This window comes from Pelmatolapia mariae, linkage group LG12 (genome assembly GCF_036321145.2).
Source record: "Pelmatolapia mariae isolate MD_Pm_ZW linkage group LG12, Pm_UMD_F_2, whole genome shotgun sequence".
Classification (NCBI taxonomy): domain Eukaryota; kingdom Metazoa; phylum Chordata; class Actinopteri; order Cichliformes; family Cichlidae; genus Pelmatolapia; species Pelmatolapia mariae.
The window spans coordinates 19,420,012-19,438,652 of NC_086237.1; the positions used below are offsets into that span (position 1 = coordinate 19,420,012).

Sequence of the window (18,641 nt, forward strand, 5' to 3'; positions counted from 1 at the left end):
GAGGTCTCACACACACACACACACACACACACACACACACACACACACACACACACACACACACACACACACACACACACACACACACACACACACACACACACACACACAAAGGCATATACACATGCTCACACTTCTCAGTGTTACAACTTCCTCTGGGGTGCTGTTTAAGTGAAAGGTGCCAGCCTGCTCAGCCAAGCTCCTAACAAGAGCCAAACAGTTGGGAGACTAAGGAGGAAGAAAAGAAGTGAGAGGCAAGGTACTGTTAAAAAAAAGAAAAAAAAAGGTGTGGGTCAGAATGGAAGATAAGAGGAGCAAAGAGCTGTCAACCTCCTGGGACACATGCAGAGCTCGGTGTCTGTGTGAAGCAGTCAGCTAGTGGTTGCACTGACCAGCAGACACTTGTGTAGACTTGGCAGGTGCTTGCTTATTTGCTGTTGTCCTTGCTGTATATAATAATGCATTTGCAAGGAGCATGAATTCTAACTTGGACATCACTCCGCAGAGCACAAACAAGGTCCCTCACCCTTTGTCTCCTGGAGCAAAATAGATCTTACCCACAGAGGCACAGTGAGCCTGTTTGAGGAAGGTACCAAACTGTACATTTAGACTAGCACTCACAGTCACAGTGTGGTGGACAAGCAGCCTAATGATGTCTGAAATACCAGAACAACTGCTATGATATGCTGTGATAATTGCTACCCTCCTGTCCGCAGTACAAATAACTGTGGAATCGGTAGGCAAACACATTAATATGGAAATGTCTACATTAATTTGGAGCATGGTCTAAATTATTCAGTAATTAAGCCACTGCAAATTTACTCAAACTTTCCCCTGGATAACTGGAGAGAACAGAGCTTGAAACTGCCATGCAGTGGGGATTTGAAATATGTGGTCACATGATGTATAGTCTTATTTCTCCAAATAATAAAGTGGTGTCTTGCAGGAACACAAAATAGGCCATTAAACACACACGCGGTGATGTATACACAACCCAAACCATAAGAATTATTTTACTAAACAAATATTGTTGGTCATTACTATACATTGTTCTTATAGCAAATACAGACGCCTCTGTCGCCACAATAATCACCACCAGCACTGCACATTTGAACTAAGTAACTTTCCTGTAATAGACAGGCAGTTTAAAAAACATTTTCTTAATCATTGAACTGATATTGGGAAATATGGAGACCGCTCTGTTCAATCTGTTCGTTGAGTGTGAAACTGGAGCAGTTAGTTCAGTCTAACACAAACACCGAACACAGTAGGCAGTAGCTACCCTGAGTTTGTGCAAAGATAACAAAATCTGCCTGGAAGCAGCTTGAAAACTCATTAATTATCATTTCATATCTAATTTGTTTAACACAGAACTTAGATTTAAAAATAGAAAATTGTTGGGAAGATTTGTGTGGCTCGTCCCCCGAGGGCGAGTGAGATTCACCCTGAGTTCTTTCGGGCTCTGGAAGTTGTAAGGCTGATCTGGTTGATACGGCTTTGCTTTTTACAAATGGTCCTGTTAGCTTCATCGAGCCTCAACTTCAAGCTCACTTTAGGTTTCCAGGCGAATCTGAAGAGGCGGGGATGAGAATTAGCACCTCCCAGTCTTAGGCTGTGGTTCTCAGCAAGACAAAGTTTGATTGCCAACTCTAGGTTGGGGAATAGTGGCTTCCTCAAGTGGCGGAGTTCAAGTAACTCGTAGATACAAGTGAAAGATATGAGCTCTGAAATCTGTTTGGGTTGAACTCTAGAGATAGGGTCACCCAGGCCCAGGTCGTTTTGGAGAGGTCTCTTGACTGTGTAGAAACACTTCAAGGTCTCAGCAGAAGAAGTGGAGGAGATGGTTAGTGAAGGAGATCTGCGCAACCATGGAAGGATGGATGCATGTATGCAAGCAGAACTCATCAGAAAATATCATAAAATGAAAGTACTTGATCTCTTCTGCTGTATTTTTAGAAACTTTATAATTCAGTTTTAGGAAAATACTTTTTTATGCTGATCTTATTTGTGTTTTGATTTGGAGCTGTAGACGATCGTGTGTTTGAAATGTCATATATGTATGTTCCTGTATGTGTGTATCCATGCCCTTGAGTCTGGGTGTGTGTCTGTGCTTGTCATCTTGTGTGTGGATGAGGGCCTTCACAGATCTGCCCAAAGCCCTGTTGTCTGTGAACATCAAGATGGCAAGGTGTGTAGAGGGTGAAAGACATGGTTTGACATGGCGAGACTGTGTTTGACCCACATGTTCATATAGTCATACACGTATAAACACACACATTTAAAAATGTAAAAAGTCTAAACATTAAAAAAAGAGAGTTAATCTAATTTGAGACATTCTCTCTTTTACTTTTAAATGTCTGAACTCAAAATTGTCTTCACAAGGCTAGAAAGTACACTAACTAAATTAAGTTGAGTTTTGAGTTAGATGAGATTTACAGGCCATCTTCCAAAGTATTATAATGCAAAGACTGTTTTTATTTTTGGTCTGTATTATGTAGAGCATCTGGAAAGTACAGTCTGCTATTTCGTGTTTACTTGGAAATGGATTCGCTTTGATATTTTTATTCTTTGGTATTTTTGTCCTTGTTGCATTAGTGAGCATCTTGTAGCTTTTGAATGGACATCACTTTGTATTGAGATGGATCTCAGGTAGGGTCTAATACTGAGTGGCATCACCGCACCATGCGGACATACTGTAGATCTGACACTAAGTTGATCTGACAATAGAATGGATCAGTGTAGTGGCTAGTAAGTCAGATGGTAGAGCATAATCCTTTCTGTCAAGTCTCTGTCTCGTCAATATTCAAATCCCGCCAGCTGTCCAATGGCTGTCAGTTACAATCTCCCTCTGGCTTATGGCCTAGCTAAGGCACATATCTAAATTGAATTGGATGTTTGCTTCTCAATGGAAATCGAGTCAAAGAAACGACCCCCCTGGCCTGTATTGTGAACTTGCCAGTTACACCCGCTGATCTAGTTTTGTTAAGTACAATGTCCATTACCAACTACTAACATGTCTTTGTTGTTATACCTTTATGGCCTTGCTTTTAGTTTCCATACAGTGGCTGTTTGTCTTCTCTTATTCCACGTATTTGAACTCAGGTTTTGGTTTTTTTTTTACTTTGTGTCCAGGAACAGTTTAATTGAGTGTGATCTAAGGGAATAAAACACTCTAACACTTCTTGTCACTCCTTAGAAGTACTCTGTGTTCTCTTCCATAATGATGTGTTCCCATCCACTTTACTTCCCAAACACCATCACGCACTGCAGTGCTGTCTTTGGAGCTACAAAAATGAAACCAGGTTCAAGAGAATAACATGAGATGACATGGACTTTACTTGGCTGCACTGGATCCAAATAAGTCGCACACTCTGTTGTATACATCCTTATGTGCTGTACATTTCATCCACTTACCTCTACCCCTAACCTTTGAAAACCTCGCCTTAAGCTCTGACATCAACAAGAAGTAGCAACTTGAATTTCAAAATCCTGTTCTGGTCAGGTAGTTAGAAAGGTTCATCCATCTTTGCTGAGTTCAGCTTGCACTTGGCAGACGATTCACTCGCAGCTGCCTGGGAGCTTGATTTTTAGTTCTTTCTCAGGTTTTGAAACATCATTATTTCTAATTTTTCAAGAGACATTAGGTGAAGCTGAGTCTTTTGTTGTGACTGCCAGAGTGTAGCTCACAACCTGACTACAAAGATCCAAAGAGAAGATATAACAGGTCAGCAGGATATTACAAGGATATTACAAGGATGTTACAAGTTTTCTGAAATGTTATGTTATGCAAAAGCAGGTATTATCTATCTAACTTTGCACCCTGTCTGTTTTTTTAGAATAGAAATTAGAATATTAGATGAAAGTAGATTCAAAAGTCTTTTTCTGTTTTGTGGCTACATTAAAGGTTTTTACAGAGAGGATTTTGGATGTCTGTTTTTATCACTCCAGCATGCCAACAGCCAAAAAAGTCATTTTTTTTGCCATGTTTTTCACAATTAACCAATTCTATTAACGAGGCTTTGAATAATGTAGGAATAAACCCCTCAGAATACAGAAATGAATAAAAATAAAGAGACTGATATTTGTAAATTCTACTGATTGTGGGGATTTAGGGTTCAGACGATGAGAGATTTTAAAAAATGTTTTTGAAAAAAGGGCCTGTAATATTTTTATTGAAAAAGTCACAAGTAACTAAAAAAAAAACCAACTAGATATTAGTATTAAAATGTGTAAGTTGGTTACTTACATTAAAAATTTATTTTGGTATTGCAAATTTTCATATTTGTTATGCTTAAATGTACAAATTAGCTCTCGTCTCGATAAAGATGCTCTAATTTGTATAAATTTATAAAATAATTACCTAAATGAGTCCTAAATTCTGCATAGTTTCTTTCCACCAGTCTGCACGAAACCAGAATCTCAACATTAACCAAGGTTTTAAAAAAGAACGAAAAAATAAAAGTGGTGTTTGCCTCTGATTTCTTCCCTAAAATGAATGCAGAGTTCACAAGAATAAAAATAAAAGAGGGAGAGAAATGAAGGACATTAACCATAGCCTCTCTCCCCATGTCTTTGTGTCTCTCTCTTGTTCAGTGCCTCTCTTCCTACTTCTGACACATGTCGCCCTGGCATGCATGGAAAGGCCTGACCTTTGGAAAGTTTAGCACTTTAAATATTTAGGCTTGGGTTATGATGGATCCTCCAGGCCCTGCAGCAATGTGCAAAGCCTCTGATTAGGGCTGCTGTCAGAGTCATTTAGCTGAGTGTCTGGCTCTCGGTGGCGCTCTCTGTTTGACAGGCAAGCCTTTTAAACAAACAGAGGTCCCAGTGGCAAAGCAGACAGGGCACCCTGTGCAGCACAAACACCCAACGCTCTGAGAGAAACCACTCAGCCCGCTGACAGCTGCAAAAGAAACCACTGCCCACTGTCTGTTGTGATCTTTAAGGCACGCTGTCTTTTTGCTCACTCACTTTCTTTCAAATAGTCTGTACTTGTAGCCCTGCCTCTATTATCCTGTTGCTGATCATTTCTTCTTCCTTGCTTTTTTTCCCCCTCCGCTCTTTCCTCCACAGCGATATTTTTTTCCTGACAGTTTACATCTGTTTTTTGTTATCCGCTCTAGAAGGCAGAGCCTTGCTGGAGTCGAACATCAAAGTTTCATCTGCGTTGTGTTTTGAGTAAGATTTATTAAGTTGATCGCCTGATGATCTCTGGGAAAGGCTTATGCTCTTAATTTGTTGAACATCACTACTCATTATCAGCTGAAATTTAGACTAGATGCTTTCTGTCTTGTGCCTGCATCATCCCGTGATTAGGACAGCTTACATCGATGTTCACATTGAAATATATCTGAGCCAGCCTTTTCATCTCACTCTGAGACAATCTCCCGTGGCATCAATCCTGTAAATATATGAGTCTTAATATGTGTGTCCTATTCTGTATTCAGAGGAAGAGCCAAGTCAGCAGCTCCAGTATTAATACATGAGAAATGAGCAGAGCCCATAAGAATTAAAGGGTAAGACTCCCCTTATTAAGATGTAAATTCCGGGGGAAAACTTGCCGAAATGAGGATACAGAGAAGTTACTGTCAACTTTAGCCTACTTATGCATTTCTAAGAGGAATTGTTGTGTTGTAGTTGAAATTAGATACACACAGCAAAGCACCTTGTGCGTTTTTTTCACTCATTTTCAGCACAAGATCAACCCGCCTCAACTAATATCCAACCAATACTTTATGGAACAATTTACACTTTTGGCAACATTATCTAGTGACAGTTTACATGGCAACTAACACGGTAATGCCGTGCGTGTGTGTTTATGTGCATGCGTGTGTACGTGTGTTTTTCTTTCTTTTTTTTATACCTCTCTCTACCTCTGCTTCTCTCTCATTTCAAATTTGCACTTAACACCTTGCTGGGGAAAGGCTTCTCATTCATCAACAGTGTTTGTCCCAGTGACAAGCAGGGCGCCTCCTGCATATCAATATCAGCTAAGACAATGCTGAGCCTGTAACCTTCAGCTAAATGTCATTCTGCTTAATCCTATTTGAAAATTAAACATTGAAAAACCTTTAGCGTACCTTCCTGTCTTCCTTCCTCCCTCGCTCCCTCCTTTATTGGCTGCCATTCCTCCAGCTTTCCGTTTCCCCCCTCTCACTCCCGTGCTGCTTTTGTTTTGCACACTATGTGACATTTGCATTGTTTTGTTTGTGCGTTTGTATCTTATGAGCGTTATTCGCTGGAGCTGATTTTAATTTGGTGTCAGTGAAAAAAAAAAATAATGCAGGGATAACTTACCCATTTGTTCTGTTTTTATATACGTTCCACTAGCCCTGCGAAGGCTGCAAAGAGAGATTGAGGGAAAAATTGCATGGGAACAGAGGAATCCGTGACCAAAGTTGTACGTGGAGGGACTATGCCGCCGTTGAGCGGAAATGTTTCTGCCAAAGCATATTTACATAAACAGATCGTCTCCTTACAGATGGTAAATATTACACTGACAGCGGCTGCAACGTCTGAATTGTCCAGTCTGTACAACAGAGGCTGAAACTTCATCAAAGTGCACCCAGAGACTCATCTTTTGCTATCTATGTAATGAACATAGTATGTTTTATGTCTTCTTCACACGCATGCGCAGAGCACAGCTTTATATAGCATATGATATAGTACACGTTTGATGATATCGTGAGAAATCGAAAAGATGGGAAGGATGAAAGGAGACTCTGAGATTGCAATGAAAATGCAATCATTTGCAGTTAGACAGATATTCTTGTTTGGATGGAGTGTGATGCGGCAGCTCAAAGGCAGCCCTTCAGCCAGCTCTCCATATGGATTTGATTGACCACAGTCACTCGTCAAGGGATTCAATTGAAATACTGCGAGTGAATTACAAAGTGACTGCCCTTGATGTCTTCATATTGAAGCTCTCCCTCCACTCTGTAGCTTGAAGAATTATAAAAATGCAATGAGGAGACATACTGTATAAGCAATAAAACAAAATCGAGAATAAACATGATACATCAAGTAATCTCTCCCGCTAAAAATTAGTCACCCAAACAAGGAAGGTTTGGCAGATGTAATGCTAGCGCTTAGCCACAGTAAGAATCCAACTGACAGAAAGGGAAAAAAACTGACAGAAAATCTGAAGCAAAGCAAAAGCTGTTCACTTTTATTTCCTTTTTACACACACACACACACACACACACACACACACACACACACACACACACACACATATATATATATATATATATATATATATATATATATATATATATATATATATATATATATATGTATATATATATATATATATATGTATGTATACTGGAGTATTTCTTACAGTGTCCTCTGAGTTTTCATTCTCTTTGTGTGGATACCCAAGAGTGTATGTTTACACGAGTGCAAAAGTGTATGTCTAACAGCGTGTCACAGTAGCAGAAACTGCCGTGATACAGACCCACACAGCATGAAAAAAGAATGAGAAGAAGGCTCCCATGTGAGAAGCTAAAGCATGAAAGTGTGGTTTGTAGATCCTCGGTGGTGTGCAGCATGCACGCGAAATCAGCCGATTTGCAGGCATTGTCCAGACTTACATAAAAAATAAACAATTCAACAAACACTTGTTGAAAAGATGCTGAAGATGACTTTGTCAGATGTGTACACAAAAGTTGTTTTGCTTGAAACATACAAAAGACACACTTTTATATCTAAATTTAGTTCAAGGGTGAAACTTTTAACACCACTGGAAACTCCATAGACGACCAACAGATTTGAAGCCATCAGACCTCATTCAGTAAAGTAAAACGATTCCCATGGAAAGCAATATTTGCATGCAGATATATGTAAATCATGTAAACATTTTTACAAATATAAGAAGAAAAAACCTAAACTTTAACATTTCAAGCAAGCCTAATATATTTTGTATCTCTAAATTGCTCAGTAGGTAAACCTAAATCGATCAATTGTTTATATTGGGTTGAATTCAAGCCTTTGTTACAGCCTCAAAACACAAGTGTTTACCTTTCATTTTTCAATTTAGACTCAAAAGGATGTTTTGGGTTTTTTTAAAGGCCATCATTGGTGAGCCAGGTTAAGCTCAGAAAACAGGGTTCATGGTCCTCAGAGAGCTCATAGGAGAACACATTCAGCAGGTTTTAATGTTTGTTTGTTTTAACTTTGACAAGTATTAAAATGGCTGATGTTGTGTGCTTTGGTGCTCTTCAGGTGGGAGATGCAGGAGGGTGCACAGCTGGAAGATGGAGAGAAAGCGATGGTAGAGGAACTTGAGAAAGCTTTTTTGGGTTGCTGCTGCACCCCAGGACCACAGAACCCCCCTGAAGCTGATGAGACACCCGGAAAGCAGGCCCAGGGGAAAACACAACCATCTGCATCTGATGAAGGTTCTACCCCGTAACAGCCCACGCCGATGGATTTTTATTATTGTTATTTTTTTTATCACGTTGTAAAATGTTTTTCTTGTAATATGCACTTGGAGCTCTCAAGGTATTACAGTGTGTATATATGTGGGGATGTGTGTTTGCACATTTGTAGGTGTAATTGGGTTTGCACATGTACTGAATGCTGCAAATTTGCATATGTGTGTGCATGAGAAAACGAGAGAGAGAGAGAGGGCAAGAAACAAAAAATTGTGTGAGAGATGGTGCCTCCCTCTTTATACACATACCTCAGACAAACTCTCTGTGCTTTTCTATGCTGCATCAGATGCATTTCATCTTTTTAGAGCACGCCGACAGAAATCAGTTCTGGGGAAATGGAGAGCCTGGATTTGTTTGCCTGGGACAAGATGGGACTGTGTGATCATTGTAGGTAGTTTTTTTCCTTCCTTTTTTTTGAGACAGTGAGTGTAAAGACACTGATGTCAGCATACTTTCTCCTGGTTCCTGAAAGAAAACATCAATTTATTATGGTTGGGAAGCGAGATGAAGTATGTTTTGATAACAATGTGTCCTCCAAATCTGTCTGTCTATGAAATATCTGTCAGTATTTTCCCCATAAACTGCGTAACACAATTGTTCACTGTTTTTTTTTCCCATATATGTCCATATTTTGTTACTTATGAGATGGAGACTGATTTTTTTAGAATTAAAAATGAAAATAAAGGCATAATCCTACCTCACCTGTGAATATTCTCCTTCTTTACATACAACCTGTATATAATATGTGATCTCTTTGAATCAGTGATTTATAATCTTTGTGATTATGATATTAGTATTATGTTTTGGAGTACATATGTGTCCCCAATTATACCTGATGTTCAAAAAAAGGAGATTTATCAACTCAAATTCTGTTCTTTTCATCTATAAGAGTGCAATTTCAGCTCACAAAGACTGCTACACACCACAGAAACAGGAGGAAACCATTTCCTGTTGCAAAAAAACATGTTTCTTTTTACCCTTAACTAGATTATTGATGCAAATGTAGCAGGGTTACAATCATCAAACCACTTAGAGAATACAAAAGACAACAAAATCTTCAGCAATTTATTTCTGCTTTTATCACACACAAAAAAGGGCTAAACAAGAAGAAAACAACATTCTTCTTTCCTTTTTTTTTTAATTTACTGTATTTAATGCAACAACAAAACAGTTTTATTATTGTTCTGCAGAAAAAGAATATATATTTAGCTAGCCAAATACAATTTTTTTTTGATAACTGCTTTCTGCTCTCTGTTTTTAGAGTGCCTGTTCACTTATTAAATATGTATTTCCACTAGATTCAAGTGATAGACTCAGAAGACAAGTGTCAGTGAAAGTGACAGTTAATTCACAACAAAGTATTATGAAAAAACAAAACATGTTTTATAATGCATATTTAGTTGGGGATTACCACACCTACATAATCCTTTTAGAATCCCTGATGTCTTGATTGCATGTGTAGAAAGAATGAGCCGTTGCAGCATTTTTAGTTTTGAATTGATTACTCTCAGTCTCGTGCATTTTCCACTGTAAATGCTCACCGTAGAATCTTTGTTTGCATGCTCATCCGTATGTTTTCGTCAACATGTGGTGAGCAACATGAAGAATATCTTTGAGCTAGAGCCATACTATATATGTTTGTTCCTTATGTCAACTCCCAGCTCCTCTTTTGGCTTTCAATTTCTAAACTAATGATGCATTTGTTAGACATTTCCGTCCCTCATGCCCATACGTGTGGTCTACTGCAAGCACAGACTGTCCATCTCCCTTGTCCTGTCACACTGAGTGATTATCCGTGCCACTTTTAGTTGTTATTTAGATCTCTCTGCGGTACTGCCATTGCTCTACTTGAGAAAAAAGATGAACTGCAACTCCCCAGAGAGACAGTTTCAATTCAAAGCCAATAAAAAGTAGGACACCAGTAGGACATCTGCAGCAAAAAGTGTGAAGTAAAGCTGCAGGCACCTGATTCAGGTGAGCAGTATGTGGCAGATATAGTAGTTTTTTAGTAAATCACCTGTGGCATAGTATCAGTATCAGTCTGGCAAGTCTAGTTTCAATCAAGTTACCCTCCTTTCCCTTTGGATATACTGTAACAGGCTCTAAACAATGTCGCTCTCTCATGTTTTGTGAGAAAAGTCCTGTGTCCGAGTGCATCAAGGAGTCAGACTAAACTAGAAAAGCTCGAGAACTGCCAGTCCATTTGATATTACACATTTCCAACAGCTTTTTCCTACAGGACACCGATGCCTATGGGTATGAGGTGAAGAATCAAAAAAGGGTTAGTTCATTATGTTAAACAGGACAAAAGGTAAGATGTAACACATTAGCAAAACAATTGTGTCATTCTGAGAGCTGCTGATCACTGCTGCCCTGAGCCTTTATTGTTATTATTGTTATTATTATTATTATTATTATTATTATTATTATTAGTAGTAGTAGTAGTAGTAGTAGTAGTAGTAGTAGTAGTATATATATATATATATTTTTTTACTTTTTGTTGTTAAAATGTTTCGAATCACACTTTACATCAATTTTAAGTAAAGTAAAGGTTAAGTTATCCTGATACAATGGCCCAACATTCACCATAAACTAACATCTCTTAGAGTATTATCCTCCTGCTTCTATAATTATATACACTACTGTTTCTTGATTGTTTGTTTTTGTTGCATACTGCTAGTAATAAATCTCAAAAGTAACAAATGCCAAAAGATACAACTGAGTTAGATCCCTTTATATGATTAAATGATTCATAGGTTAGTGTTAAGTGGCGTAAAGAAACCCATTCCTCTGACAATAGTCAGGTACAAAGACTGGAATGACAATGACTGGAAAGGCAAAAATGTCCATAGAACTTTGAAAGTCCTTTTCCTGTTGCTCAAGACCACTTAATACCACAAAAAAATAAGTGAGAATCTGGTTCCTTGGAGCAAAATATATAGAAACGAGATGTGTACACAGTTACTGTGTACACAGATACAAGTACTTAACAGGTAGCACGACCACTACATATCATGACTTGACTATTGCTTGTTTATCTGCATACAGATCCTTATATGACTTTACTGATGAATATGCTTTTATGGGAATAGTGTATTATATTTTTGTACTATTGTATATTTTGCGAACTATAGTTGATTTATTAAATATAAATCAACATAGGGTTGCATATTTGCTCGAGCAACTATGCTCCTATCACCGAGCAATACAGAGTTAGGATCAGAGAACTGATGGCAATCACACGCCAGAGAACATCTGTACAAGTTCCTGCAGCTGCTGTGCTACTGTCTCTTTAAATTTATCTTCCAGTCCGTTGCCCCGGTAACCCGGAAGCCTCACGCGCTCCATGCAGCATTGCTGAGAGTCCTTCCTGTTTTACAAAATTACAAGGAAGCAGCAACAACTGGATAGTCGCATACCCTGCTAATGGTGCGTGAGTCGAAATGAAAGTATGCATGCATCCGCTGTAAAAAGCGGTTCCCTGCTCGATCCTCTCTGCTTCGTATGGTTAAAATAAACGTCTAATAAAAACACGAATATCCTGCTGTACCCGCTCGCAGTGGTCCATCTAGAGGGCTGGCTCTTTCTCAGGGGATTTCTTTCTCACAGAGCATAAACAGATGTTTTCTGTTGTGGAGAAAATGACGGAGGAGTCAGAGAGAGTTTACGTGTGAAAATGAATACCGTTTTTGTAGTAACTTCAGCGCAGTTTTAAAGGAAGAAGAATTTCGCTGTGTTTGCATATTTAACTCAGCTGTTGCATGTGTGCTAAGTGGGCAACACGACTTCCTCCATGTTTTATGGTATTATGGCTGACAGATAGCTGCAGTGTTGTGTTATTATAGAGTAACTAATCACTAATTCATTCTCTTTAAGAAACTGGGAGATTGTAGTGTTTACAGGAGAGCAGGACGGAGCAGTAACATCCCTAATGTTATGGCCTGCTGCAACCTTACAGGTGCAGCATGCTGTGACCCAATTGCTATTGTGGTCTTACAGAGGGTTGTAGTCCCTGATACTGAGAAACATTTTTATATGTGGTACTAACTCAACTCATGCCCAATTCTTGGTTTTATTCTTTTCATTGCGTCACTTGACAGGATTCACCTCAGTGACCACTGGGAGGAAAGGACCCATGCTCTCTCATTTTTGTGCTGCAACACCAGCCCTGTTCATATTGTGGATCATCATGGCCCAGGTTGCTGGCCAGGAAGATAGAGAGAAAACTACTGCACTCAAAGGTGAATTATTATTAATAATGATAACACTAATAAATAGTCATTTAAGGAGAATTAGTAAAACAGGGAAACAGGCTTTACCTTTCTGAACCAAATTAAGGTCTTTTTCTTCTATTTTGACCTAACGGCAGGCACACCAGCATGTCAGACTCAGTACCACACAAATCAATAAGATTATGAGCTGTAATAAACTGTCTTTAAAAAATATATATAATTAAATAATATATATATAATTATATATATAATTATATATATAATTCTTAATTAAAAAAAGAACAAATAAAAAGCTTTCTTAAATGATGGGAAATATTTTAAAAGCATGGTTTAAAACAGTGGTTCTTTAAATGTAAGAAAGAGAGCCACTGCATTTAGGATGAGGACAGCTAGGGAGAAATATACAACTTAACATGCTATATTCTTTCTTTAGGGAAAATTAAAAACTTGCTGATGCTGTTATGCTGACCTTTATTGACTGACTCCATTTACTAAAAGTGATTAATTTTAGTAAATGAACTAAAACTATGAAAGTATGAATCAACTATAAAAATATATTCAAACTATAAAAATATGAATTGACTTGAAAGGACCGAAAGGTTAGGGCGTCTGATTAGGATGCCTCCTGGACAGCTCCTACGTGAGTTATACCCTACTGGGAGGAGGCCCAGGAGAAGTCGTTCGCCAGGATGAGGTGGAGGAGGTGGCTGGGGTGAGGGAAGTCTGGGCTTCTCTGCTCAGACTGCTGCCCCCACGACCTGAACCTGGATAAGCATCAGAAAATGGATGGATGGTTGGATGGATCAACCTTGATTAATTTTATTGTTCAAGATTAATAAAAATCATGGTGTGTTCGGTGTGAACTTTTACCTTGCCAGTCATGCCAGAAGTAGTTTGAGAGCCCTTACAGAGTAAAGTAACAGTGACTGATCACCTTTATACTACGATGAAACCTTTTTATTCTGACTGGAGCGATCACTTTCAGGGTGACACTGCCACCCTTCGCAGGGGTCAAGGGGTCACTTAATGGTTTTATAAAACTGCTGTGTATTGACACAGTGGTTAGCGCCATGGCCTAGGTCCTAGGTTCAGATCAACCAGCCATTTGGGAGTTTTCTTTGTTGAGTGTGCATGCTTGGCCCCTTCTCCCTGGGTTGGTCATTCTAATTTGGCCAAATGTATGGCCAATTTAGAATGACCAGCATAGAGTGTCTTAACTCTATGTTAGTCCTCTTAGCAATTGTCCAGAGTGTACCCCGCTTCTTGCGACAGTTGGGATAGGCTCTGGTCCAACCGTGATTTTGAACTGGGTAAGTGGAAGAAAATGGCTGGATGGTTATACATCACCCCAGTAGACTGCTGAATAACCACATGTCAGTTTTACACCTTACCAAGACATTTTATGGTATCTCTCTGTTAGGATATGTTAAACATTTGTCTCTTGAACTTAAAACTATACTTAATGTATATATTGTATGTATTGTATGTGAATGCTCTCTTTTCTACCCACTGTACATCTTAATGATGATTTAAGAAGACCTTTTAGTTTAAACAAGCATGGGGGCACTGTATCATCATCTGTTACTTCGTCATATGGGGATAATGAAAGTAAAATGTACATAGTGATTTCAACATTGTGGGAGAGAAACTGAGATTACAAAATGAATGTGTGGATTTTGTATAATGCAGATAAGTGGGAAAAACGGATGGATGGAGTTTGTATCATTGAAATAAAATCATTTGCTTTTTTTCCACAGATTTGCTGTCAAGAATAGACTTGGATGAACTGATGAAGAAAGATGAACCTCCTTTCACTTTCCCCAAAACCTTGGAGGAGTTTGAATATGCCTTTAATGAATGTGAGTGCATAGATTTACTTTTTAAAACAAAAGCCAAAAGTGTCATGATGAGCTCCACGGTTTGACCAGTTACACAAAGCCTGCTGCCGTAACAAAAAACACCAAATCCCATGACATCTAGAGATGTCAAAGATGACAAAGATTAGATGAGTTATGCTATTTTTTCTAGTCTACTTGTGGCCTTCTTTGCTGACACGTGCACAGTTCTGTAGTGTCATAGCGTCATGGATGAATCTGCATAATAATAACAAATTGAATGGTACACTGACTTTCACACAGATCCCGATAAGAAAATGTAGATCACTCAGACCCAAGGGAGAGAGATACAGAAAGTTTCTCATTGCCATAAGTGACACTGCAGACAGCATAGACATAATTCTTTAACTGAGGTGAATGTGTTACATTTTGTCTGGATTGAGGAAAAAACTCTGTAAGGTCTGGAAGTAAATTCCAGAAAACTATACAAGGGTCTGTCTTTTACGTGTCAGCTGTAGTGGTTTCCAATTTTTATGGCTCGTGACGCCTTAAAATAAAGCAATGTCTGCTTGTAACTTTTTGTTGCAAACTGATGAAATCCACCAGTAAGCAAATTTGTAAAAGTCAGGTCAGATTTGTGTTAAAAAAAAGGTAATACTTTTTTCTGCCTTGATTTACTTCTTTTGTCGTCTTGTGATCCGTGAGATTAAACCTTAGAGTGCTAGATGGGTCATGGTCCTCAGGTTGGGGAACTGGAATCATTACCGCTCTCTTTTGTGTTATGTCAGCATTTTATATTTAATGACAATGTCTCTTTGAGCAAGTAAAGGTGTATGTCATTCAACATTAGAGTAAGGAGCAGAGCTGAAGCCAAAGTGGTGTGGGTGTAGATGATATGAAAGTCTCTTTAGGATTCTCTTGGCTTGCTTTAATCAAACCAGGTGGAGAAAAGGGGGAAGAGCTGGAAAGGTAGTAGTGCTCGTGATTTTGGCTTAGTATTCCTTTGTAGCCTTTTCTTCTCTCTCTCTCGCCCTCTCTCTGTTCTCTGTCAGTGTCTCTACTGGCTGTCTGTCTGGCTGAGTGGGGGACATGTTGTGTACTCTACGGCCCGTCAGTAACCTACTCAGCCTTGCCCTCTGCCTGACGGAGCATTTGCATAACCTCGCTGTGCCTAAGAACAGAGACATGGAGACTTAGCCCCCACCGGCTATTATGCCAACACCCGCCAACCACTCTACCCCACCCGCAAGTCCCAGCTCAGTCTACCATGGAGGCAGAAACACATTCAGAGACTCTCCATCTCCTCTTCCTCCTCCTTCTGTCTCCTTTCATCCCTTTTTATATCCCTTCCTCTGTATTTCTCTATTTTCACATCCTGTGTAAAATCTCCAGCTGAAGAAGAGCTTGCTCTCTCTCTCTCTTTCTCTCTCTCACACACACACACACACACACACACACACACACACACACACACACACACACACACACTGCACAGCCCTACCAATCTGTATGTCTTGTCAGTTTCTACTCAGGCCTGTTTTTGAAGGATAGCATTTCTATTAAAGCCATGGTGGCCCTCAGGCAATGTCTCTAGTATGTCGACACACAGTCGCTCTGGCTTGCAGGCATTTATATAGCTGCTCTCGGGCTACTTTAGCCAGAGACAGGTGGAACAAAAATGTTAATTTGACCATGTAATGATGTGAATACAGAAGAGGCTGTGTACAATAGTTTGCAGGTATCTTAATCACTGAAGATGATGGCTTCATCTTGCTAGCCCTGCGGTTTTCCATTACTGGAAATCCAAGGTTATGTACACCTAATTAAGCGGCCAAATTGAGAACAGAATGCTAATTATGACAGAAAAAGAGGAGAAAAGTTGAGAAAATGTTATTCCTTTGAGAGGATGTGATGTGGGAGACGGTGGAGCTGATCACCCCCAGCCCATGCATACATACACACAGACACACACGCACCTACACAGACACACACACACCTTTGCTACTGTAGGATTTCATTATAGCTCCTCTTTTAGGCAGTAGTGTTTAGATCCTCACCCCTCCACGAGTGCATAATTGATTTTTTTTTCAAAGTACTTTTTGTGCACACTGCTTTATCCTAACTTCTTGTGTACCTCTCAGGCACAAATCTATTTTTTAATGCAAAGCGACACCGAACCTGCATTCAGGATTACAGGTTGTCTAACAAGTAACTATGAAAGCGAATGTTGTTATATACAGTGAGCTAGCAATGTACGATTTATCACATTGATAGAGGTGTGAAAATGGTGGCAATTTAGAAGGAAATGAAAAAAATGCGCATTCTTTTATCTTGCAAAGATTTATTTATTTATATCTTAGATGGTTTTTACGTTTTGCAATAATTGAGAAAGTATGAGAGCCCCCTGGCTATTTGGGTTAAGTATGTGTACTTTTTGTGGCTTAGCTCTTACAATTTTTGCAGTCATAAAGGTCAAAATTAAATTTAACACTGTTTAGTGTTTTATTGTGTTGTAGTGTCAACTGGAGGATCGATGGGCTCATTGCTAAGGTAGGGGTTCCACAGCCACATGAGGGTAATTGCTGAAAAAAGTAGTTCCATTTCTGAACACTGTTTTTGTATCTTAGGACTGTTTTGCATTAAATATATCTTGAATATACTAAAAGCTCCCCTCGTTTCCTTGAATTATAATAAATCACTTAAGCATCGTTCCAAAGACTTTTCGTTTTCTCTGTCAATTCTTTTGTGTAGTAATGGCAGTGTGGCTTACTTGTAGCAATTTACGGAAGCGCAGATACTTAAGTGACACCTACTGTATTCCCACACCTGGTCCTCCTGGCTGGAGCTTCTGATCTGTGTGGGTTTTTGTGTGTGTGTAAGCTCTTCTGCTTAGGGTGATTGGCTGATGCCCAGACAACATCCTCAAAGGAATTACGAGGAGCAGTTGTCGTTGTGCCTAATGCTTGCCAGCCGAACTTTCTCCCTTCATGCTCACACGCATACACAAAACATACTGAGAACCTTTCCCACACCCACTTTAGTCTTTGCTCTTGGAGATTTCAGGTGGAAAAGGCAGGGACAGAACTGTGGCCTGTCGCCAGAGTGAGCACTGAAGGAGAGGGAGAGGGAGATGGGCACTGTTAAAGAGGAAGGGGAGAGGCTTTTTAGATGAGTGAAGAGACAGAGAGAGGGAAAGAGAATTTTTACCATACCAGCTGTCCAGCTCTGGCCTGCCAGACAACCCAGAAGGCTGTTGGAGTCGTGACTGGAAGAATGCTGCTGCATCCATGGGCCTTGTACCTGCCAGATGGGGGTGGGGGTGGGGGTGGGGGGGATAAGAAATAAGCAGTAAAAAAAGTCAAGTTTAGTTTGGCAGGCAGATGTACGTTTTGATGTGCAGTCAAGAGCAGGGATTCACCTACTTCACTTGCACGCTGTAATAGAAATAATAGAAAGGTATTGTTTATTATTATTACACGTGTCTTTTTGTCCCATTACATTTTTTTCCCACAGATGGCCAGCTCCGCCATATAAAAACGGGTGAACCCTTTGTGTTCAATGCCAGGGAGGATCTCCACCGCTGGAACCAGAAACGCTATGAAGCTCTTGGAGAGGTAACACACTGCTTTTTCTGCTGGCCTGCCAGTTCATAGTATGCTTTATTATGCTTCAGTTGGGCCATATTGATCAAGTTTGGCTTCAGCTGCTGAGCTTATTAGGATTATCTGTCTTGACTGGTGAGAAGATGTTGCACTGGTTGTTGTCTGTTTGGACAGCAAATAGGCTCAGACTGACACACAAAGCTATAGGCAACTAAAATACAGAATGTATTCTAAGCACTTCTTTAAGTAAGCACTTTGAACTTGCTCTACAAAGACAGGCAACAGAATCTACAGCCACTGAGTATAATAAGTTTTTTGTTCACTTTACATTAAAAACATACACAGGGTGTATCAAAAAGCATAATCTAATTTTTAAAAAAGCTCATTTTATTAGCCATAAAAGCTTGTGGTAAATTTAAAAATTCTTCCTGAATATAAAGTTTTACATGTAAAACTTGTAGTGTTCAGAAGTGCTCAATGTGCCCCCCTCCAGACACATGGCACAGGTCCATATAATAGTCAAACCCGTCCCAT

At 39.4% G+C, this 18,641-nt stretch overlaps 2 protein-coding genes across 9 annotated transcripts in view; both read left to right on the forward strand.

Moving 5' to 3' along the window:
- kiaa0825 (KIAA0825 ortholog) overlaps positions 1 to 8,781 on the forward strand; it is a 120,113-nt gene extending 111,332 nt beyond the window's left edge. For all 8 annotated transcript variants that reach the window (XM_063489994.1, XM_063489999.1, XM_063490001.1 and 5 more), the window contains one exon: positions 8,227 to 8,781. In XM_063489994.1, the coding sequence (XP_063346064.1) occupies positions 8,227 to 8,416 (190 nt within the window). In that variant the 3' untranslated portion in view covers positions 8,417 to 8,781. The remainder of the gene's footprint in view (positions 1 to 8,226) is intronic.
- Positions 8,782 to 11,804: 3,023 nt separating this feature from the next.
- The window catches only part of arb2a (ARB2 cotranscriptional regulator A), a 162,819-nt gene continuing 155,982 nt past the window's right edge, over positions 11,805 to 18,641 (forward strand). Inside the window, exons 1-4 of the mRNA XM_063490580.1 lie at positions 11,805 to 11,867; positions 12,539 to 12,679; positions 14,428 to 14,529; positions 18,019 to 18,119. Coding sequence (XP_063346650.1) covers positions 12,574 to 12,679; positions 14,428 to 14,529; positions 18,019 to 18,119 — 309 coding nt within the window. The 5' untranslated portion in view covers positions 11,805 to 11,867; positions 12,539 to 12,573. The remainder of the gene's footprint in view (positions 11,868 to 12,538; positions 12,680 to 14,427; positions 14,530 to 18,018; positions 18,120 to 18,641) is intronic.